The sequence below is a fragment of the Eptatretus burgeri genome, chromosome 12, assembly GCF_056783735.1.
Source record: "Eptatretus burgeri isolate ZD-2024b chromosome 12, Ebu_testis_v1, whole genome shotgun sequence".
In the NCBI taxonomy this organism is placed as follows: Eukaryota; Metazoa; Chordata; class Myxini; order Myxiniformes; family Myxinidae; genus Eptatretus; species Eptatretus burgeri.
In genome coordinates this window covers 88,218,543-88,243,288 of record NC_140972.1, presented here as the reverse complement: position 1 = coordinate 88,243,288, position 24,746 = coordinate 88,218,543, and the positions used below count along the sequence as shown (strand labels likewise).

At 43.7% G+C, this 24,746-nt stretch overlaps 1 protein-coding gene across 2 annotated transcripts in view; it reads left to right on the top strand.

Annotated features, from left to right (window-relative positions):
• LOC147016077 (cytidine deaminase-like) overlaps nt 1-16,682 on the top strand; it is a 46,598-nt gene extending 29,916 nt beyond the window's left edge. For both annotated transcript variants that reach the window (XM_085848774.1, XM_085848775.1), the window contains 2 exons: nt 7,190-7,247; nt 16,319-16,682. In XM_085848774.1, coding sequence (XP_085704900.1) covers nt 7,190-7,247; nt 16,319-16,426 — 166 coding nt within the window. In that variant the 3' untranslated portion in view covers nt 16,427-16,682. The remainder of the gene's footprint in view (nt 1-7,189; nt 7,248-16,318) is intronic.
• Nucleotides 16,683-24,746: the final 8,064 nt, after the last annotated feature.

Here is a 24,746-nt window from a genome sequence, read left to right as displayed (position 1 = left end):
TCTTCAGAACCGTCATCATCAGGTTCGCTCTGTATATATTCATTTTGTTTGTTGTATTGTGATTCCTTCACACCTGTCCACTATTCTGATGATTTGGGAGCAAACACAGAATTGAGACATTCGGCCTTCTCATGAGAGCAGTCTGCTGTGGGGTCGTTTGAAGTGAGGGAAGGGAGGGAAGGGGAGCATCCACCAAAGACAGAGTTGACAAGGTGCTCCCAGGTTTTGGAGGAGGGAGACAGGTTTTGAAGTTCATTTTTGAGGTTGGACAGAAGTTGTTTTCCGGCTCTCCTGAGAGTAGACACACGTTTGATCCATTCTTTATGGAATGATTTGAGGTTGCCTTTGGTCGGATTTGCCTTCCAGAAAAAGAAGGGAAGTTGTTTCAAAGCAACTGCCTCAATCCAGGATTCATTGTACCATGGGTGGGAAGAAGGGTAGGATAATTGAAGATGAGATTGGATGAATCAGTGAGAGAGAGAGAGAGAGAGAGAGAGAGAGAGAGAGAGAGAGAGAGAGAGAGAGAGAGAGAGAGAGAGAGAGAGAGAGAGAGAGAGAGAGAGAGAGAGAGACAGAGACAGAGACAGAGAGAGAGAGTCACAGAGAGAGAGAGAGAGAGAGAGAGAGAGAGAGAGAGAGAGAGAGAGAGAGAGAGAGAGAGAGAGAGAGAGAGAGAGAGAGAGAGAGAGAGAGAGAGAGAGAGAGAGAGAGAGAGAGAGAGAGAGAGAGAGAGAGAGAGAGAGAGAGAGAGAGAGAGAGAGAGAGAGAGAGAGAGAGAGAGAGAGAGAGAGAAGCAGACACACAGAGACACAGACACAGACATATAGATAGGTAGATAGAGAGATCAAGAGATAGATGTAGATGGAGTCATAACTGTTTGGATGATGGCACAACACAGACCCAAACAAACAAGAGGTGGGAGCGGAGGGACCTCACAGCCAAAGGGACTCCTGGGGTTTTGGAGGTGTAGGATCAGTACACCAACAGTGAGAAATTAAGTTCTTGATATAAAGTGCAACTCTGCTGTCAGGGTGGGGTTCAGGCCTATCAAATCAGAGGAGCAAATAGCCAGGAAGAAACAATAAGGAGTCAGGGATGTCCTGTGGAAGGAAGAATTGTGTTAAACAGATGATGTCTGTGCTGTCAGCAGCAGCCTGGATGATGAGATCTGTCAGGTTTGAGTGGGGGCCTCGGAAGTTTGAGGTCCACACAATGAGGGACGGAAGGAGGAGCTGAGGGGGAAAAGTGAGCCGAGTGGGTGGGACGAGGGTGGAGCTGAGTGTGGGCAGGGCGAGGGGAGAGCCACAAGGGGGCAGGGTGAGGGGAGAGCCGAGAGGCGGTGGGAAGAGGGGAGCTCATCGGAGTTGGGACGAGGGGAAGCCGAGAGGACGCAGGATGAGGGGGAAGCCAAGAGGAAGTGGGACGAGAAGAAGCTGAGAAGGAGAAGCTTGGAGAGGACAGGGTGAGGGGGAAGCTTGGGGAGTGTGGGTGAGGGGAGGGGTGCAGAAAGGGGAGATGTGAAATGGATAGAAGCAAAAGAGAGGTGAGGTCAGGTCAGGTGTGGGAGCATCCGCTGGAGCAGCGCGTCACTGCATCCACTTTTCGCCGGAACCCCAGGGGCCTCCAACTGGCCATCCCCCAGCCAGATGCCTGACCTATCCCCATATACTTGAGATGCCGATCAACCTGCTACAACCACAAGGCACGTGGTCGGCCCATTGGCCTCCTCCACTCACGAGGCTCCATCGCTGAGGGAATCTGGTGAGCAGGATCAGTATCAGGAAAATGAGCCATATGTCCATACAACAGCACCTGATACTCAAGGACTATGCAGGTAACAAATCTCATTTGAGTCTCTCTCAGCAACCGCTCGTTGGACATAAAGTCTGACCAGTGATAGCTAGGGATTCTCCGAAGAGATCCGGTACTGAAGGAATTGAGTCTCCATCTCAGATCCTTGGTCAGAGTCCGTCTCACATCCGTAGAGCAAGACTGGAAGCACCAAGGACCTGAAGACTCGGACTTTTGTCCTCCTGCATTGGCACCGACAGCGCCACACCCGATAATCCAGTGAATCCATGACTACGCAGGCCCGACCCAAACGTCTGTTGTCCTCTGGCTCACAGCCAGAAGAGACATGAACATCACTGCCAGGGTAAGTGAATCTCTCTGTGACCTCAATATCCTCACTGCAAACAGATAACATCCAAGATGTCATTGAAAGCCTGGATCTTAGTTTTGACCCAGGAAACCTGTAATCCCATTGGCTGCAACTCCTCATTCAGCACTGTGAGGGCCTCCAAAAGCATAGCCAGTCTCCACAAAGATGAATGCATTATCTGTGAAATCAAGGTCAGAGATCTTGACATTCACAAACAACACACCGCAGATGGATCTCTTCAATATTCTCCCCAGAATCTATTCCATACAAGTGCTGAAAATTGTCGGGGCCAGTACACACCACTGAAGAACTCCAGGAACAACTGGAAATAAGTCACAGATGGTAGCACCACATCTCACAGCACTCTCAGTACCAGAGTTTAGTTCAGACATCAGATTGATCAGTTTTGGTGGCACCCCACGAAGACCAAGAATCCTCCAGGGGGCGTCCCGATTCACTGAATTTAATGCATTGCAGAGATCAACATAGGCTGCAAGCAGCCCCTGACAAAACTTTCATCTTTTCATCATGCAACGACATGAGTACAGCCTTTCCACCATCCTCGAGAAATTCAGAATGGATGTCACAGATCCCAGGAGCTTTACCCCATTTCAACCGGTTCACCAGAGCCTGTGTTTCCACAAACGAAGGTGGATCACAGTTGATTGGAGGGTCAGCAATAGTAACACTCCTGACATCAAACTCATTGGTTGGTGGGTCAGCCTGGTACAGCCACTCAAAGTAACCGGCCCAGCGGGCCTTCACTTTGGACTCCTCTGTCAAGAGCCCACCCCCCTCCGCGAAAACTGCAGTACACTGAAGGACGGGCTTGGAGGAACGCAATGCGTGAATTCCCCTGTAAGCAGGCCGAGAGTCACTTGATCACAGGTGATGCTCTACCTCCTCACAGATTCCTCGCACATAGGCCTCCATTGTCCTCCCTCAGTGCATGTGCAGTTTTACACCTCAACTCCCTGAACAGCTCAACTCTGCCATTAAGCCTGGCCCTGAGACTCTGGTCAGTGGTATCAAATGTCCCTTCAGAGACAAAATTCTTCTTTGCCCTACGGTGAGTTCCAAGACATCTTCCGGCAACATCAATGACAGTGGTCTTGAAGGCACCTCACAACTCTTCAGGATCCCCTAAAGCACCCAGACCCCCAAAATCCCCACTCAGCCTGTTCACAAACTCCTTAGCTACCCTCTTGTCCTTAAGCTAGCCAACATCCAGCCTAGGCTGGGATGTTACCATTTTCCGGATTTAATCTGCAACTTCAGAGTTGCTACAACAAGCCTGTGGTCGGTATTGTGGAACTGAGCACTCCGGTAGACCCTAAAGTTCTGGATCATCCTCCAGCGACCATCAACGAGCACATAGTCAATCTCCTTTGCCACACCACCAACGTTAGAAGACCAAGTCCAGCGATCAGCCTGTGGTTGCCAAAACCATGAACCAGCTACCCTAAGTCCATGACTCCTTGCAAGGTCAAGGAACTTGGTGCTATTCTGGTTCACAGTTCTAGACCCATGGGGATCAACACATGTCTCATATCCGTCCCTATCGGTTCCAGTTGATGCGTTGAAATCCACGAAGACGAGAAGAGTATCTCATCTGGGGCACTGATCAATCACAGACTCGAGCGTGGCAGAGAATGCGTCCTTCACGGTGAGATCACTCGCTTCAGTCAGAGCATATCCAGAAACCATGGAAACGATACCCAAGGAGTGATGACTCCTTCGTCTCATAATACGCTCGTTGACCGGTGTTGCCTCGATTATCATTGCAGTTCGCTAATTGGACACAGTTACAGCAACTCCTTGGGCATGGTAACCATCAGAGCGACCAGACCAACAGTAGGTGTAGCCACCCGCCATGGTCTCGCGCACGATGCAGTCTCCGAACCTCAGAGAGTGCTGCAATACCTATGCTCAAACGCTTGACATCAGATGATAACAGACAGGTGATCATCCTCTTTTTGGGACTCGACATTCCAGGCACCCACCTGAAGGGACTGCCTCAGGTTAACTGAAGGATATGCCATCTGGTGGATGACACTTCAGCACCACTCCTCCACACACGACCTCAATCTGACCCAGGAAGTTTACCCCGTGATTTTCCTGCTGTCATCAAGGAATGGATGTCCCGAAGGCTTTTCCCGAATCCCGTCATCCAGTGAGCTGCCCTGCGAAGAGCAGCAGCACAGGCGGTACTTCCACAGAGTGGGTTTTCAGTTTTCTTTGCATTTGTGGGGGCGTCAGTTTAGTCACTGACAAAATTTGTGGGGGCGTCCATGAAACAGGTTCGTACAGGTTCACATGGTACCTGTAGCAAGTCACAGATCTAATCTGGCCTGACCTTGGCTTCTCAGCCACTGAAATGCTGAACTAACAGTGTAAACTCGCTTTGGGTATCTCAAGGAATTTAATTGGTTTGCAGATTCATTCACTTTCTTTGTTTATTGTGATTCATTCACACCTACCATCTATTCTGATGATTTGAATAAATTAGTGTTGTCCTGCTGGTGTTATCTCTACAGCTGGCTCATGATGACTCGGTCGTATTCGAGTCATTCTGCTCGAGGTCACCACCAATGTGTGTGTGTGTGTGTGTGTGTGTGTGTGTGTGTGTGTGTGTGTGTGTGTGTGTGTGTGTGTGTGTGTGTGTGTGCTTGGATTGAATGTGTCAGAACAGGCAATTGCATTTTGAATGAGACAGACACCTCAACAGCATTTGGCCTCATGGCTTGAAAACCACATTTTTGCCGCAATGGTGCGCCCTCCACACAAGTTATCATCCTTTCACAGCAGGATTCAAGGTTTAGCTGGCAACGGACATTGTGCTTCAGCCTCATCATGAGAAGTTGTAATAATTTTGAGAGCTTTAGAATCCACAGAATCCAGGAAGGACAGATGTGATGTTGGGACACCAGCACATGAAGGAGAACTGTACTTCATTGAGCTACGGACAGAGCCCTTGTCGACTTTGGGTAGCTCAGATTTTGCAAGGAAAGATTTGGATTAACGGATGATGCACAGGCTGTGGCTGGCTTTGGATGCCAGTTTTACTCTGTAGTCGGTCCAAGAGAGGCCAGTGATTATGGTGAGGTCAAGAAGTTCAAGAGACTGAACCTCTTCCTGTGGATGACCAAAGAAATAGATAAGTAGGTTTGTTTGATCCATCTGGAATAATTGGATGAAACTGAGATTTTCTAGGATTGAAGGATATTGTTATGTTTGTGGGGTAGATGGAGGAATTTAGGACTGTAAATGGTCGCATGGTCCGTGGACGAGGAGGAGGCATCTTGATGAAACTAAGTAGGGAAAACCGTCAGCTTAAGTTGTTACATATCACCACATGGGTGGTGCTGTGTTAATTAGTTAGGGTTTAAGGCTAATTTGTCCCAGTATGTGATTGCCCCCTATGACCTTTTCCTATATTTTTGCATTTACAAAACTGGCAATAAAAGAACCACGTTTTCAACAACAACAACAACAACAACAACAACAACAACAACAACAACAACAACAACAACAACATAGACGAACATTTCCGAGCAGGCAAAAGAATCCCCGCCTTCCTAGCTTGGTACCGGCAAGCCACGCTCCCGAGGCTGATTATATTTGGCGGGGTGATGTGAGAAGGTGCAAGAGGGCATAATCGAAGAGCAGATGCAGTTGGGCGAGGTACGCGGTTGAGACAGAGGGTCTGGTTTTAACTCTCGCTTCTCCTCAACACAGTGAAGAAGGCTGCACAGTTTTCGTGTTTGTGCTGTGTGAATTTGCCTGTGTGCTGAAATAAGACGCTCACCATCATTTGATCGGCTGAGTCGCGAAGTTGTACGTTTATATGAGGAGAGAGGGAAGAAGAGGAGCGCGTCTCTCAGCCATAACTTGGCGTTATCCCATTGTCTGTTCGAAGAGGAAGGTGGACTATCGTTGTGAGCGGACCTGGTGTAAGAGAGGAGCGGGGTCGGCAGGTTCGTTCGTGAGATGAAGCTGCACGGCGGTTTGTAAGCCTTGGCGTTGAATACTGCCACACGAATTAACTCACGCACGTTTCCCGTGCAGAGAGCGGCTTCACACCATTTTGGGTGCGGTTTCCCACGCAGGACGACGCGGTATGATCGCCAAGCTCATAAAAGATTATCTCTGGACACATCTAAGTGCCAGAATACAGGGAAGGATTTTCTTTTATTTTATCTTTCCCCTTGTCTGTGTCTGAGTGTGTGGAGACGTCTCAAAATTAGCTTTCGTTTACCTCACGTTTTTAATATCACGTGTTTATTTATTTCCATTTTGAACATTTGATTTATGTTCATTAAACCCTTACTTATTAAGATTGCTTGTGTCTGTCTATTCGTTGTGGTTCGAGTATATACCCTTTTGCTTCCGTCCGGTACACGCCTTCGCTGCCCTCCATCCCGCATGTGCTATAATCTCCAAGGATCACATGTTCGCCTCGAAGGTTGAACCATTCGGCTATCCATCCAGGTTGGTGTTCACCAACCACGACAACCATGGTTGGTCCACAACAATTGGGTCGGAGTATTTAACTTAACTGCCGTGGACACAACAATATGTTCCATTTGTCAGACCGATGCCTTATGATTCCTAGATCAGGGGAGAGAGATTGAGAGATAGAGATAGAGATGTAGAGGAATTGGAAACATTCCATGAGAAATATTTTTGTGGAACGTACAATGTGCGGAGCAGCACGAGGAGCTGCGGAGCAGCAGCAGCAGCAGCAGCAACATGATAAGGCGTTCAGACTGTACGAGTGTACGTATTCGTAAACAAGTTTTATCCATCGAAGAACAAGAACAGCAAATAAACGATAATAATTTAAACCAGATTTTCTCATCAAAGATTGTTTTTGACCTCCCTCCTGATTATACATTGTATTTTTCTTCCTGTTTCATTGTCTGTTATTTAAAAATAATTTGTTATATTCGACCTAAAATTAATGAAGCTGTTATGAACTTGAATTCATTGATAACATGATGCTGGTTTTTTTTGTTCTGTTTCCAGTGAAGTGGTGGACACGTACATTACACCATGCGGTGGCTGTCGTCAGGTCCTTCTGGAGGTTAATTTCACAACCACTCCATCACAAGTCTCACTATTACATGAAACAATGACTATAGTGTGGGAATATTGATCGTTGGAGGAACTGATGAAACTGTGTGAAAAGGGAAAGCTTGGTGATAAGGATTTTGTTTCATGGGCAGCATGCCATGCCTTTCACCAGGAACAACCTCCAAAACCAATGGCGAGCATTGCCTTACTACCGCTGTTCAGGGAGAAATCACATTCTGCGGCAATGATCACCCACATCGTGAAAACAAATAAAGCTACCGTAGAACTGTTGAAAGCAGGGCAAGTGACAGTACTAACATTCGACCAGCCCCCTTTCTCCATTGCTGAGCAGGTACAGTAGAAGTATCCAGAAATATTTTGTAAGGACACATATGTAACTCGAAGGGCACTCGGTAGAGCGCAACCCCCGCCATGTAATGCCCGATGAGAACATATCGGGCCCAACACATTTTTGAAATATCATGCTATACAACAGTCCTATATCGTTTTTGGCCCCAATCTCTCAACAGTGAAGAATCACTTTAAAAATTAAATAATTCTCGTATCCACATCCGGATTCGGATCTTCACCAAAATCGAAACAATTCGTCCTTGCGACACACCCAGCATGTCCACCAAGTTTCGTCCAAATCCGCTATATATCGGTTTAGCCCAATCTCTCTATGGTGAAGAATCACTTAAAAAAAAATTCGCGGAGTCGAATCCGGATCCGGACCTTCACCAAAATTGAATCAGTTCGTCCTTATCACACACTGAACCTGCTCACAAAATTTCATCTGGATCCGTTTACAACTTTTTGAGATATCCTGTACACAAACAGACAGACAAACAGAGAGAAAGGGGTGAAAACATAACCTCCTTCCACCTTCGGTGGCGGAGGTAATAATGTCTGGCAGGCTAGACACAGAGATGGCTGTCTTTAAAACCATTGGCGACTTCATGGCTGGAAGTGGATGGACAAATGCAGTAGTTCAGGCTGACATCGCAAGTCAGGGAACGGCCAACTCCTTCCGACACACATCTCATCTGATGAAAACAGGACGTGCCCATCAGGTAACTGTTGCTTCGTTATATCATTTACAGTAGAAAGCCTATTCCCAGTGCACACGGTCAGTCATCGATGACCACCACGTGCCGAAGGACATCTTGAAATCATCTCGGCATCCAGAGTTTACTTGCTGGTCGATTGTTCTCGACTTTGAGATGACAATACTGCAGTTTGTTTGGTCACTTTGTGCTTTGCGCTTTGGCTTGTATGTGGAATCGGCACAGCTAGGACCCTGGTTCTTTGCATTGAACCACACAAACTATGCCCGCTGGCTACACGTACACATCCGAGATATGGTTGCCTTGCCTGACAAGTGCCCAAATGTTTTCAGACATTTCTCTCTTGGTACATTCACTTCAAATACGACGCCTCGTGCCTTTTCAGCAATATCATTGCATCAAGTGGACGTATTACTGATATGTTGGCCTCATTGAACATCCTGGGGCCTGGAGACGATGGATGGTTTGCAGGTCTGGAGATCTCGAGGATAAGTGATGAATTTGAAGATAGCCTTCCTTCAAAAACAGATGATTGGAGATAGGCATCATAAACAGGAGTCGAGTGTTCACGAGTCATTTGCTGATGATGTGCACTCCCTTGTCTCTACATTAGAGGAGATGGGGTACCTCTTTGAAGAAGACAGTGAAGAGTTGCTTACTCTTGATTCAAATGACATTATGCCTGCTCGTTTAATCCAATGTACGTGACATAAAAACATTTGGCAAAGCCCAGTACAAAACATATCTAGAGCAGCGATTCAGGAAGTAGGAAAAACCAAACATTGATGCAATATCCAGGAATAACCTTCCTCCATTCAGTACGGTTCTATCCAGGCCAAAGGAAGCGGTTCTCTCCAAAGATGAGGTGAAAGTATCAGAGCTGAAGAATGACTGTTCACTCTTTTCAAGGTTGTACATTGTCAGTAAAAGGAGAGACTGAGATCTCAAACTTATTCTGCCACAAAAACCAGCCGTCCCTGCATCAATATCAAAAGCAGGACAGATGAGGCAAGGATACAAGACAGATGTTTGAACATGTCTTGGAAAAAAAAAAACACAACTGCAGTGTCATGTTCCATCAGTTGATGCCAAAATAGTTTATGGTACAGGAGTTGTTCATTTTCTGTCTGTTGGAACATCGAGTACGTTCGAGGAGTACGCAAATAACACATTTGTACCATACATGACATCACAGCTCGAAAGTACTTCGAGAGTAGACATAGTTTTGACCTTTCCAAATTATAGCCTCAAACTCCAAACTCGAGAGCACAGGGTTCATGGTGACGTGTCTAAAGTTAGCTGTTCACTGGCATAGTTTATTGGTCAATGATCTAAACAAGGATGATCTTTTAAGATTCCTTGCACATAAAAGTGGACAACATGCCGTGGAAGGAACGGAAATATATTTCCACCATCAGTGATGCTGTGGTATGTGTCCAATCTCGACACTCAGATGTTGGAACCCTGTACTCATGAAGAGGCAGACACCTGGATTATGCTTCCTAAGAAGGATGCCACTGAGACAGGTCTGAAGAAGATCATGATTCAGACAGTAGATACAGATCATATTGTGCTGGCAATTGCTAACTTTTTCAATGTACCAGTTGAAGAACAGTGGATTGCTTTGGGCACTGGAAAGAGTTTTCATCAGGGTCTGTGCAGGTCATGGAAATCCTGGATTGTCATGAAATTTACCAAAATGCTCTTCCAGGCCCGGAAAGTCATGGAATTTCACCGACGATCATGGAAAATCCTGGAAATTGAGAGTGAGTGTGTTTTCTGTTATTTGCAGATTAAAATGAATGAGATAAATTCCCGATAATAAATAATCATTCGTAAATCTTTAGTTCCATACTCGGAACACAATTTCCCATTGACACATCACGAAGCTGCAGCTCAGGACGGTTCAACCAATCTTCTCACAGAATGACACCAGCCATTTATTTTGCAGTAAAATGATCTTCTTTTTTTTCCTCTATATGGCAAGTTGGCTGCCAGGTAGCTATCATTTTCTGGGGGCATAACTGTACCAATGATGCTGTGCCCCTACACCAGTACACTGGTACTCATTTCACTGACCTCAGAAGGATGACAGGCTGACTGCAAATCTGCTTGCAAAGGAAATTGCAAATGTTTTCAAAAAAACTTACAATGCCCAGCATTTTGCAAGTGTGACGAACAATGCCACCAAGACTAGGGATGCAAGAGGTAAACATTCAAATTAAATCAAATTTCTCTTCTGATTTGGAGATAATTTAATAAGTACATGGGTGGCCATTTTGAAATCCAAGATGGTTGCTGTACATCAGGACTCTTGTAAATGATAGGCTTATTGGATTCTGTGAACCAGAAAATAGAGGTGTGGTCATTGAAATTACTTTTCCATCCTGAAAAGGAAGATATAAAGGAAAACAAGTCTATGCAGTGGCCATATTGGAAATCAAGATGGCGAGCACCAGGGGAGTTCCGCAGGTGAATCTGATTCGAACAAAAATGACCGCACTGTGGTCACAACCTCCGACAAAATCCAGTCACGGGCCGATTGGGAAAGAGGCATTTAATGCGTTAGTAAAAGATTAACTCAACACCTCTCATCCATATCAGCCTCCGCCATGGTTATATCAGAATGAGCTGATTTGTTACACTGTTACAGATTCCATCCATCCATTGGGACCATACTCTGTGCAGAGCATTGTTGCTGCCTAAGTAGTCTCCTTGGCTATTGGGTACAATCCTGAACAGATCACCACTCCAACACAGGTTACCAGCAAGCTGGCACTCATTTTGCCGACCTTGGAAGGATGACAGGCAGAGTCAACCCCACCTGGCATTAATTCAACAGCTGAGGGGGATCCCAAGCCCACCACCCAAACCATTAAGCCAACACCAGGCGTGTCACGGATTGTTCAACTCCAATATAGACCCGTTCAAAATTACGTAACGCTATTTTTTAGGGAGGCGTGTACCATGCGTGCTGACGGGCTTGATTAAACTTTACTTATAATTTTAATTCGACATTGATTAGACTTTTCAGACTCCCTCATTGTAACCTTCCCCGAACAAAGCCAATGGAAATCTGATGCAACAAACCCGGGCAGTGCATATTCAGCAGAGACCTGCAGGCCTGATGTCTTCGGCCCACCAGAAAAGAAGACGGCACCCATATAATTTTGTCTGGGTGCCATGGTGGGTGGAGTGAAGTGACAAATGTGGGTGGGGTCTGGCAGCTGTCCGACCAATAGGTGCACATTTCAAAAATCGACCCCCCAACAAGAACCACAATAACAACAGCAACAACAACCATGTGGAGCTCTTGTGGACTTGCGACACGTCGCAAGTAAGAATGAGCCTAAGGGCTCTTGGTATATAAGTAGTCATACTACTTACATACCAAAAATTATACTTTCCCCAAGAAGTGAACGATTCGCCCCATTTTGCTTGGCTTTAAACATCCACAGAATCAGAATTTTTTGTTTTGTTTGATGTGCTAACATTGATTCATAAGGGATAAATAAATAACTGAACATGGTTTTTAATTCGACTTTTTTTTTTTTAAAGATGTTAAAGTTAAGAACAAACCCAACCTGGCTATTACCACTCCTAAAGATTCCAGAAAAACTCCATGGTCATTGCGTCATCTGTGTGACGTGGCCACTGGAACGATTGTCTCAGCACACAAATAATAATAATGGCCGCACAACTCCTTAAGACTCCTCAGAAAGTGAATTTGATGAATAATTTTCTGATCAAGAATCCTCAGATCATAACGATGGTCAAAATAATGATGTAGAAGGTGCTGTCAGACCGTACGTGTATGAACCTGAGGTCATGAAATACCTGGCGTTCACAACAATCGGGACGACGTCGAAAAAGACTCAGCAATAACAACTGGTAAGTGGTAAATCATAGAGGTAGAACGTGGTAAATGTAGAGTTTATTGGCATTTTGATGTCACACTTCTCTGTAATTCTTGTCGTAACAAGAACAGCACTCGCTAGAGTGCGTACCTCTGCCAGGCTGAACAGTTTACGTTTTGTATCCCACTGATAGGCTGGGTCTGGATCCGGACCTCCAAAATCTAATCGGCTTGTTCTTGTCATCTAACCATCTCATCCACAAAGTTTGTGATAATCCGTCCACAAGTTTTTGAGATGATATGGTGTATGTCGTTTTTGACCCATCTTTCGACGGTGTAGAATTCAATGTATTCAATACATTTATGATAAAAGCAAATCGCTTTATTTAAATTCCATCATTGCAATTTCCACATACACATAATCTCATTTGCAAATGAAAGCAATTGAACATATTGAGAAATGATTGCATCACTCCAAGCGATTCGTCTGATGACGTCATTACAGGGATTCTGACTGCTGCCTTGTCTTATTGACATTGACAGGACACTATACTGCCTTTACGTTTTCAAAAATAGTTTGTAGTAACTGAAAAAACAATGGGATAAAGTGGCATCCCAGGATTAAGGAAATAAATAGGGGGGGGGGGGTCTTCATCAAATGTTACAAAATATTTCAGGGGGTGTCTGAAGCATTACGGAGCTTTATGGGGGAGGATGGTGGGGGTGAAGGTGTTAGATTTGGGGGGAAAAAATGCAAGACGTAATTTTTTAATGGCCCCCGACGGGTTTCTGTGAAGTCAGTGATAGCATGATCGGGGAGCAGAAAATGTTACATATTTCGCTGATTTGATGTGGGAATGCCCGTTTCCCGGGAATGGGCTTTTATGAGCGGGAGGATGGTGAGAGCAAAGGTGGGACAAATTTGGATACGGGGGGGGGGGGGAGCGAGGGTTGAAGGCTTGTGTCCTGGGAGGGGATCGATGCCTTCGGATTGGGAGTGAAAGGGTGAGGACTTGGGGTTTGGGCGGTGGGGGGGGGGGAGCAAAGGGATGTTGAGAGTTGGGAAAGGAAGGGTGATGCTTTTTTGTTGAGGAGTTGTGAGAATTACATGTGAGAGTTTGCTCACAGTGGTAAATCATAAGTGACAAAACTCAAAAGTAAAAGTCAGACAATAATTATTGCACTTTCTAACTTGTAGACCCTTTCAATGTTGTACGTGTATCATCATGCATCGCACATAGTGTGTCTCGACCTGAATGTTTCTGTCGGCAGTGGACTGCATGCCCTGTCCTTGACAGTCCACCAGAGCAAGCATCCACAAATAACAGACAGGCATTAAAATGTAAAAGTTGTTTTTTGCTGTCAAGCTATGCTCCATGGTCACTTAGATTAAACAACGTTTCATTGTTTTCTGTTTCTATAGATTATTTATCTGCTTGGCACATAGAAGCTACACATATATTACTACTCACTCTGCTTACTGCTGTACGTATGTCTGATATGTAATGGAGAAATTTACTGATTGATTTTACTAAAGTGATGCTGATCAGCCGATGCTAAATAGAAATGCTGGGTTAAAAAACACAATGCTACTTACCCTCAGTTTCTCGCTCTTCTCCGCAGCTGTTCTGTCCATTTTCTTCTTCTCCATTAGATTAGAATTATCACTAATTTTCGTGAGGATCGTGTCTGCTTTCAATCACTTCAATTCACTCATCATGCCTGGTGTTGGCTTCATGGTTAGGGTGGTGGGCTTGGGATCCTCGGGTCCTCAGTTCAAATCTAGCTCACCTGTTGAATTAATACCTGGTGGGGTTGACTGCCTGTCATCCTTCTGAGGTCGGCAAAATGAGTGCCAGCTTGCTGGTGTCCTGTGTCGGAGTGGCGACCCGTCCAGGATTGTGCCCAGCAGCCAAGGAGACCGCTTCGGCAGCACCAACGCTCTGCACAGAGTGTGTTCCCAATGGATGGATACCCCTCCCCAAGGAATAAAATCGGCGATAAACCAACTCGCGATACCAGTATTCCACTACAGCTGAAGAATAATAAACTGGCCACAATCATGACCAACTTTCCTGCTAATGTCTCCTGTTCTTCCTCTGAATCAATTGGTTTGCCTAATCACATGCTTCTGAGAGTCAAAATCTTGTGAGGGGCTATTTTCCGAGAGCTATCTCAGTGCTAGCGATTCTGGAAGTTCACTCAGGCTGACTTTTCAAGACTGCAAGCCACCATTTCACTTCAGGGCTTACCTCCTATATCCGCCACCCCTTGATATTAACGTGGCCTGGGAATTCTTCAACAGAAACCCGCTCGTCTTCAGTTATCACACCTATCCTCCCTCCCATTGTACGCTGAATCCCACGGTAAGGCAGTTACCTTAAAAGAACTTGCTTTCTCTTCCTGGAAGGCAATTCTGACAAAAGGCAACCGCAGTTCACTCCACAAAGACTGCAGCAATTGTTTGTCCACCCTCAGGTGAGCCATAAACCAACATCTGGCCAACCTCAAGTCTAAGCTCTCAACTTGTCTCCTTCTGCAAAAACCAAAGTGGCACCTTGTCAAGTCTGTCTGGAATATGCTTCTACATCACTTCACTCACGTCCATAAGCACCACGGGCAACTCTTTTTGTGAGAAGGACAAATGCCTTAATTCTGTGTTTGCTTCTAAATCTTGTTTATCCAACCCCTCGCTTGATATACCCACCCTATCCAGTTGCACCCAACTGCTCCGGAACTCTGTCTCTTTCACCTGAGAAAGTGAACAAGTTCCTGGCAACCCTTCATTCTCATTCTGCCACTGGCCTGCACGACATCAGCACACATGTTCTAAAAACCTGCTCTACTGCTCTTGTACATCCTTTTTTTTCTGCTCTGTTCACCCCATAATCTGCCCAAGGTCATCTTTCATATTTTTGGAAGTCAGCCCTCATCACCACCTTGGATAAATACAGTGCAAAACCCTGTTGTTGGTGTATCTCCCCCACACTAGTTCTGCTGTTCTTTTCATTCCATTACATCCTGGTCCGTTCTGTGTTCCATCTCCTCCACGAGCCTTGACACTGTATACAAAAGATGCACTCAGCAGGATAACAAAATGAAACGGCCCTCTAACTCACATTGCCTTTTTAATATGAAAACGATTACTTCTGCCTTTAAATCTGGTAGTTTTTTTTTGGCACTGGTACATTGTATTGAGCAACATCATAGTTCCACCCATCCCAAGTTTCCTTGAGGGAATTGAATTAAGTTTCAATACATTCAATTGGTAGCAGCCATGAATTTTGGGGGAACAGCTAACAGACAATGTCGAGAAACTTCCGGGTGGAGGGAAGGGGATGGACAATGCAGACAGGCGACATACTTGTCTGAGTTGCCGGAGTGACAGGCCCAGAGAGTCAGATAACAGACCGGGAGCAGGCGTAACAGGCCCAGATACTTCCTCTTTAATTAAGTGCACAAAACTAGAAACTATCAATTTTAATGACTTTCACCTGAAAATTATCTTTCGAGGTTGGTGGGTATATCCTATTAATGACAAGGAGTCGGATGTATCTCCGATATCTTTACAACATCCTGTTCATGTAAAAAAAAATATAATTAATTGTTTTCATTAAATTAAAAAACTGATCAATGTCCTGTTTAATAATGTGTAATTTGGCCTGTTGGTAGTCACTTCTGAGCATTTACCACATGATGCAAAAATCCCATGTTTAAATCCTATTATAGACAGTATTATGATGTATTTATGGTTGACTAACATCCTTGTAATTCATGTCGTGGTATTTTCAGTAGGACACTGATTTTCGTGGTACACTGATATCTCCCAAAAGTAAACACCGATATTTTCCCACATATTAATATCTTTATCCCACATTGGTTGATGTGCATAGTCCAAGCTCATGAATGAGCCTGAAAGCACTTTTTAAAGTTAGGATCTCGTCTTTTGAACGTCAAGTTGATTTGGATAGAGGTGACTGTTGAATAAAAGTAATAGATCAATGAATTACTAAATACTATTGATAGTACTGAATAAAAGTAATACTGTAGATATTTGTGATATTAGAAAATGGAAACGATAATAATTATTACTATTGTGGTGCAAACAGATTCGTACCATTAACTTTGTTGCACTCTGCACTTCTTTTCTCCCGGCAGTTTGGCCAGACATGGATAGTCCTGATGTCCAAGCCGGATCTGAGCTATGAGAAGCGGACCGTTGTGGATCTGATTCCCATGCCCTTTGTGTTGAAGATCCGTGACTAAAGACATACAGGGGGAGTTGAGAATTAGCTGTTGCATTCGGCTATTTTAGGGCTTTATACCACAACTGTAGTTTAGCATTACTCCATGTTTGCCAATTCACATGAAACATTGTCCAATCGTCACACCTGTCTTAACCAAACAGCTAAATGTGTCCTGATGACTGAGTATGCTCATCTAAACGTAACAGCAATATAACAAGTAAAATGTTTGATGTTAAATGTTTTATTTCCAATCTTAAAGCAAGTTTCATTCAAAATTGTCTTGTGAATCATTTCCTGAAATAAAACCCAAAATAAGTTGAGGATTTTAAACAATATAAAGGTTGGATTCTGGTTTAGGTACTGGCTCAAAGGTCTACCCTTGAGAAAGTTACCATCGAGAGAATAAACATAAAGACCAATTACTGCACCATAGTCCAAAGAAGGAAGCCAGGAATAACAACACACACACACACACACACACACACACACACACACACACACACACACACACACACACACACACACACACACACACACACACACACACACTCACACACACACACACACACACACACACACACACACACACACACACACACACAATGTACTGGTAAGTACTTATGAAAGCTATTTTATTTTAAGTTATAACCTTAACTTATAAGGAATTTACTGATTTCCCAACTGCTCAGATCATCAGCTGGGCACCGTTTTTCATCGAGGTTTCGATCCTTTCAGCCCAGAACCTCTCCAAACGGCAAACAACAACCCCGGTCACAGGTCCACATCAGTGGATTACTCAACATCAATGGACCCACAATCTCAAAGTTGTGTCCAGACAGTCAGTCAACACAGCAATGCAATATCCTCATTCAAACATACATAATTTTTACTTATATTGAAAGTATTACGACATATGAATAACTTCAATCATACATCACTTTATATGATAATATATAAAGCGATAAACACTTTACCTTGTAGACATGTCCATTTCACAGCACCTCCATCTAACCAGCGACTCAAACTGTCATTCAAATATTCAAACTGTCATGAACAACCAATTTCAACATGCTGCGCTGCATATCCGAGCAACCACCAACAAATTATTTAATGCTTATTTATCATGTTTTATAAATGACGTTAATTATTTTTTTTATTTATTCTATTTATTTAATATTTTATATCTAAATACCTCCTTTATTTAATACATATATATATATATATATATATATATATATATATATATATATATATATATATATATATATATGTTTAATCAATAATATTGTTGTGGGCCGGTGGGGTCGGGTGAGAAGACCACTAGGTGGGGGAAGCTACCCATCAGACTCCCCGGATTTGTAGGCCGTCGCTCACGAATAATTCCATGATGCAGTGGGTCACTTAACCAACCGTGGACGCCAATAACTCAACCGTGTGACCGAGGGTCCTCCCATTTATAATCGGGTTACCTAATTAATTACGTGGTTTAACTACCGGGGAACCACGCCCTCGATACGCCTTGTCCGAACCGGATTACTCTACGGGATCGAATCACCTTTCCGGATCGGATGCAGCCGAGCGACACTAAAAAGGACGTACTGGCTAAAGTAGGAACAGATCATTGGGAATAAAGACCCGGCTAAACTTGGATTTGAACCATGCTGGACCAATGAGAGAAAAGACAAAGGCAAGCTGTAGTGGGGCAACTTAGCTAAATATAGCATAACAATTGTGCATTTTGTGAGGAAAGCATCAAATTTGGCACACTAGTAGCCTATCATATTATGAACAGATTTGGATATTGGGCCATCTCAAAATGTTTGATGGCAGTGGAAAATGGCTGCCACAGCCATCAGCGGCTGAATTTGAGATGGCCCAATATCCAAATCTGTTCATAATATGCTAGGCTACCAGTGTGCCAAATTTGGTGCTTTCCTCACAAAATGCACAATTGTTATGCTAAGTTGCCCCACTACTGGGAATATTCCTAATGATAATTATTTATTAACATCAAGCGAGAAAAAGCATGTGGTACGACAAGGATTTAATCGGTATGTAACGCAGGGAAAGAGGAGAGAGGTGTGGGGTGCAACAATAATACAAGAAACTTACTAAGGCAGACACAGTGCAGACTTGACGCGAGATTAATAAGAGTAAAAACAATAATGTTCTTCTACAGGCTTACTTAACAGACAGGTGCCAGCACACTCAGCCACACACACAGAAAAAGAAACCCCAATGAAAAGGAACTTTTGCAGCCAGCGAGGGAGGGGAATTGAGGTTATAGCTTTCGGTACCTGGGAGTTTCAGGGGGGGTGGGGATACTCCGTGGTGTGGTACCTGACAATAGTCGCATTGTTCTGGCCACAGCCGCATGTGTGGAAATCGTGTTCTTGAGTGGAGAAGGGCGGAGTTCAGAGGGCGAGGGTGGAGCAGTAGGTGGGACCAGATAGATGGAGTCGAGAAGCAGGAGGTGAGGTCAACGTCGTGTGGGCGGAGACGAGGAACAGGAGGCAGGCCATTGAGGCGAGACATGAGCGGAGTCGATAAGCAGGAACACTCCGCGTGAAAAACACCCACACCGAACACAACACACTTCTAGACGGAGGAATTTCTCCGTCTTTTATAGAGCCCGAAGCTCAGTGGAGGGGCCATGCCAAATTCAACGTCATCGCCCGAGTCGGACGTTCCGACTGGCTCCAACCCCTCACATGGTCCGCCAGCTTGGGCCGGCTTTCGGGCAGATGCCGGTACAGCCCGCCCACCTGGGTGCTAAATCGTATGTGACTCGCCACACATGTCGGGTTTTTTTGCCCAGAAAACGAGACTCCGGATACAGCGGATCCTTTATGGCGGCGCAGCAGTTTGTCCACCTCACTGCGAAAGCGCCCGTGACTGATTCATCCCAGCAAAGAAAAGAAAAAGAGTGGGGATAAAATAAAAGGGGAAAATGATTTAATAAACCTAACTATTAGACCAACGCAACGCACTCCCTGTCGTCCTGCGAGACAAAAGGTAGGTGACTAACTACATGTACACTCATGGCATAACTGTCTCGGTACACCTATCTGTTTTATGCATGCGGTTCCGAGAACCGCAACAATATTAATTTAATAATTTACCTCACTCAAATAATTAATTCATTATTATTATATCAAATGCAATGTAATTGGAACTTTTTCACTTGAAAACCAATCAAACTTGAATAAATGATGACGATGGAGTCGAAAGACATTCTCACAAGACCTGATCAAACAATCAGCGAAATATCCTGTTTAACATAATGGAAAAAACCTTCTCAGCACATTCCATAACAATCATCTTTTACTGAACAAATTCTCATAAATCGAAGTATCTGAGATGAAAAGATATTGTAACCCATTTTAATTGGTACATTGCTACCTGGAAAGGTATACAGGACTTCAGGTAATCTGAAATCATCAACTTTATGATATACACTTGTATTAAAACCATTCTGTCCAACTTGAACCAACACGTCCAGATATGTAGCAACTGTACAATCATTACCACTCCTGTTAGCAATCAGGCTATCTGGATAAATCTTGTGAATCTGCCTATCAAAATGTTTTTATCGTTAACCACAAATATCATCGATATAACGACATGTATGAGATAATTTGTTAGCTAATCCTTTTTTTTTTCTCCTTCATCAGTTTCTGCATAAATGAAAATTCACAGAAAAGAAGAAAAATATCTGCTCGTAGGGGGCTGCAATTCCCACCCATGGGAGTACCCTTAACCTGTTGAAACATTATCCCACAAAAAGACACAAAAGTATAAAATAAAATAAATTTAACAGCATCCTTAAACTTCCACTTATCAAAACAATGAAAACTTGAGTATTTATTTTCAGAAAAGAATGTTCTCTCAAACCTGACACATAAAAACTTATTAAAAGAGTTAAAAACCTTGTCAATCACTTTGAAGAGTGAATCCCTCACTAGTACTAAATCATAATTTGTATATAAAGTTTAAAAATCAAAAATTTCAACTGACTTGATATTGAGACATCTAATTCTCTCTAAGAACTCAAAAGAAGAAGTAATGCTCCAGAAAGTGTTAATACCAGAATTATTCTGCATTACTAAACAATATTTCCTGAACTGTTCTCAAACAACTTGTAACCCCGAGTTAACTATAACCAATAAATGTTTGCTGGAACACTACCTGGCACCCGCTATAAACCTATACTTATATTGTACAGGTTCTTATGAAGCTGAGGGATCCAGAAAAGCAGAGGAATACAAAGATTTACCTGTTTTACATTTAATACTGAAATTATTAACTAAAACTTCCTGATGATCAGAGATAATATCTTGGGGGGGGGAGGGGGGAGAAGACTTATGACAAGGAGCATATGTGCTATTTCCTATACTGGTGAAAGTAACCATATCAATGCCTAAATCTCTTAATAAAACCTCTACATAAAACTTTTTGCAAACCACAACAAAATTATTGGCAGCCTTATCGACTGGAGCTATTATGTCCCTCTCATGGAGATCCCGAATGTCTTTACGAACACTTGGCTTGTTCAACACTGGTTTAGACTGACTCAGTGAAAGCAAAACCCGACTACTAAAAAAATATTCAAAGAAAAAAAACAAAACAAAAAAAACAACTTCATCCTTTTATCCAGGACTTCCACAACTCTGTTAAACCATGCACTAAAACTGTTTGCAGAAAACTTAAACTTGGTGCGCATTTTGTTAACAAAATTAGAGACAGAATCCACAATTGAAGACCTAATGCAGCTCCAAGGTTGAGTAACTGGTTCCCTCTATTTAGCTCCCATTTTCATCAGATCGCTAATTTCACTATTACTAATTACACTCAAATCCCCAGAAACAACGTGTCCACAAGAGCCATATAAAAAAGGGGACGACGAATATGCACAGTTAGGTCAGGTCAGATATGGGAGCATGCGCCAGAGCAGCGCGTCGCTGCATCCACTTTCCACTCCACTGCGTCCACTCCAGGGGCCTCCGTCTGGCCATCCCCCAGGCAGATGTCTGGCCCATCCCCATCTCCTTGAGATGCTGATCAACCTGCTGCAACCACGAGGCACTTAGTCGGCCCATTCACCTCCTCCACTCATGAGGCTCCCTCGCTGAGAGAATCTGGTGAGCAGGATCAGTGTCAGGAAAACGAGCTACATGTCAGCTACTTAGAGTTGCAAGAATTTGTTCAGTAAAGAATGATTTTGTAGAACCTCAGGAGAACTTCTTGCAAAGGTAAGGAACTTAGTGCTATTCTGGTTCACAGCTCCAGACCCGTGGGGACCTACACATGTCTCATAACCATCCCTTTCAGTTCCAGTCGATGCATTGAAATCCCCTAAGACTAGAAGTGTATCTTGCCTGGGGCACTGATCAACCAGAGACTCGAGCGTGGCATAGAATCCATCCTTCACAGTGAGATCACTTGCCTCAGTCGGAGCATAGACAGAGACGAGGGAAATGACACCGAAGGAGTGACGAATCCTTAGTCTCATAATACGCTCGTTGACCGGTGTTACCTCAATTATCATTGGAGTCAGCTTATTGGACACAGCTACAGCAACTCCTTGGGTATGGTAACCATCAGAGCGACCAGACCAATAGTAGGTGTAACCACCCACCATTATCTCGCCGCAATCCGGTCTCCGAACCTGAGAGAGAGCTGCAATACCGATGTCCAAACCCTTGAGCTCAGATTATCACAGAGACAGGTGATCATCCTCTCTTAGGAAGAGGACATTCCAGGCACCCACCGGAAGGGACCGTCTCAGGTTAACCCAAGGAGACCGCCGTCTAGTGGATGACACTTCAATGGGGTTAGCTTCCTAAGTTTATCTGGTAATAAACTCTCTACACTAGTATCCCTAAAAATAGAATGAAGCCAAAGTCTATCTACCTGTTTGCTGGAAAAAATTCCAAACGAAGAGCTCACAGATCCCATCAACTTTGGGAGTAGACTTCTTTATCAGAACCCTGATACAAAAATCTTCGATCAAAAACAAACATGTGTCAAATGAACTTGCTAAACTCCGGAGAATATTTGCTGAGACTTGTTTGGAACATGACCTCAGAAGAACATCGAAATCATGAAACACCTTTCTTTCATAAAAACCTTTGAGTTTATCAATTATCTCTGAAATTTACATTTTTGGAGCTGTGCGACCGCCGCCGACGGCAATGACCTCTGGGTCTCTTTCTAATTGGATTACCAAAATACTCGTTACCGAAAGCATTACCTTGATAAGTTGACCAGTACCTGTCCCCTGTCATTTCAGCCCAAAGGATAGATCGCACACAATGATCCAAAAATCCTCTTTGCGTCCTAGCTCAACATTACACTCCTCCTTATTATCAAAATCATTAACATTAACCGAGTCTATAATTTGAATACAACAATGGCTAAAAGTATGCCCAACCTCGTTGAAACTATTATATAAATAAGTCTCAATACCCGGTGATATAGCAGGTTTATGTCCATTCAAACGTTGATGTAAATATATTGAGAAGTAAATATATCTAACAAATCGAAGATAAATAATGTACCTTGATTGACATCCCAACAAACATTAACAATCAACAACAAAAGTCTTACCTGTCACATGACAAACAAAAGTCTTACCTGTCACATGACAAACAAAAGTTTCACAAGGTCGAAAAACTTTGCAATACAAACATCTCGAGGAATTACAATTTTTAAAAACAGCTTTACGAGTACTTTACAAAACATACTGACTCATTCTGACACCGTGTGCTTTTTGGTTTTTCATTTTGTCACTCTTTTCGGTTTTTGACCTCATCAGGTTGGCTCAGACCAGACAGAAGAGACAGGCTGACGAGGATACGTATTGGCAAGAGGCTGCTTCGCTTCAGGCAGACATTACCTGGTATAGAAGAGAGAGTAATAAAATACCCTCTTGAAAGATTGGGAGGGGGGTTGCACAAGACCAAAACACAAGCACATAGATGAAGCTGCTCTGTAAAAATCAAGGACAGGTTGTTCTCATATATGAAAAGCTGTAGATTGCCATGAAGAGGGCAGCAGTGAGCACTATCTGCTGTACCAGCCTGCAATGAGTTATTTATTTAATGGGTATCCTTCGGACTCCGTCAGCTGCTCTTCCATTTATCAATACAGTTGCCAGGTACACGCGATAGATGTATATGGCTTGTGTCATGTTTCTGGATCGCCCTCGTGGGCACCCATCTCAAATTATGCGAGGTGTTCAACAAGGTGATCCCCTTGTCGCCCGTCTCGCGTTTTGCCCTGAGATCGGTTCAGTGTTGCCCAAGCAGTTTCTTTGCAAGGATTATACTCAGTGAAGCCAGAATGGTAGAAAGGCAAGGGGGGCATAATTTATTTGAGGGATAAAAATCTTGCTGTCAAGGGCATGCTCTCAACAGAAAACTTCTGCAATGATAGGTCCTCCAAAGACCATTTCTCGTATCTTAATACTTTCATGCTTCAAGTAGATGCTTTTCACAATTTAAAGAAAAACGAATGTCGAAAGTATGTCATTATGGATGATTTATTTTAAACCTTACCCAGTTTCAGATGCCATTCATATCATTTTGGTTTTAAATTAGGTCAGAAACTGTAAAACGATCCTGACATTATAGCGAAGGCTGAGAATTGCAGTCTGTCATCACTATCGCCAAGGCAAGGTCAAGGCCAAACACATCGCATCGCCACGTCTCAACTGTCATTCTCGGTATCGGGAATAGCAGAAAAAAAACCCCTCGACTCGCTTGTGTAAGGGACATTCAGGCCTGTTCAGCTGACTACCAGTCTACTGGAGGGTGTGGGTACGGTGTGTGCACGTGCCAATTATCAGCTTTCAGATTTGGCATAGATATTATTTAATGTGTCACACATAGGGTTTCTTGACAGCTGTTACCAGACTGGAGATCATGAGAACATCCCCCCCCACCCTTGGAGGTGGGGGTGGGTAGGGCTCTCATGGGGGCATATGCAGTATGTGGATATACCTGTAGTGAATGTGTTCTACAATTGCTGTGGACCAGATAGACTTTCATCTGACACCAAAATCAACAATCTTCAATGATAAATAACTCAGTTGTGTCAGACAGGCTTGCCACACATATGTCTATATTAGGGTTTTCACACATGCTTGATCATTTGAAATAAGTTTTAAGTTGATTGCAGGTCAAGGTCATGCATTTGAACAAAGGTCAAGGTCATATTTTGACCTCTTGGTGCAGAAATAAGCATATCTCAGGAGGTAAACTAGGTCAATTTTCAGAAAATGTTAATGGTGGAGGCATATTCATGTTTACAGCTGACAAACAACTTTTTTTAGATGT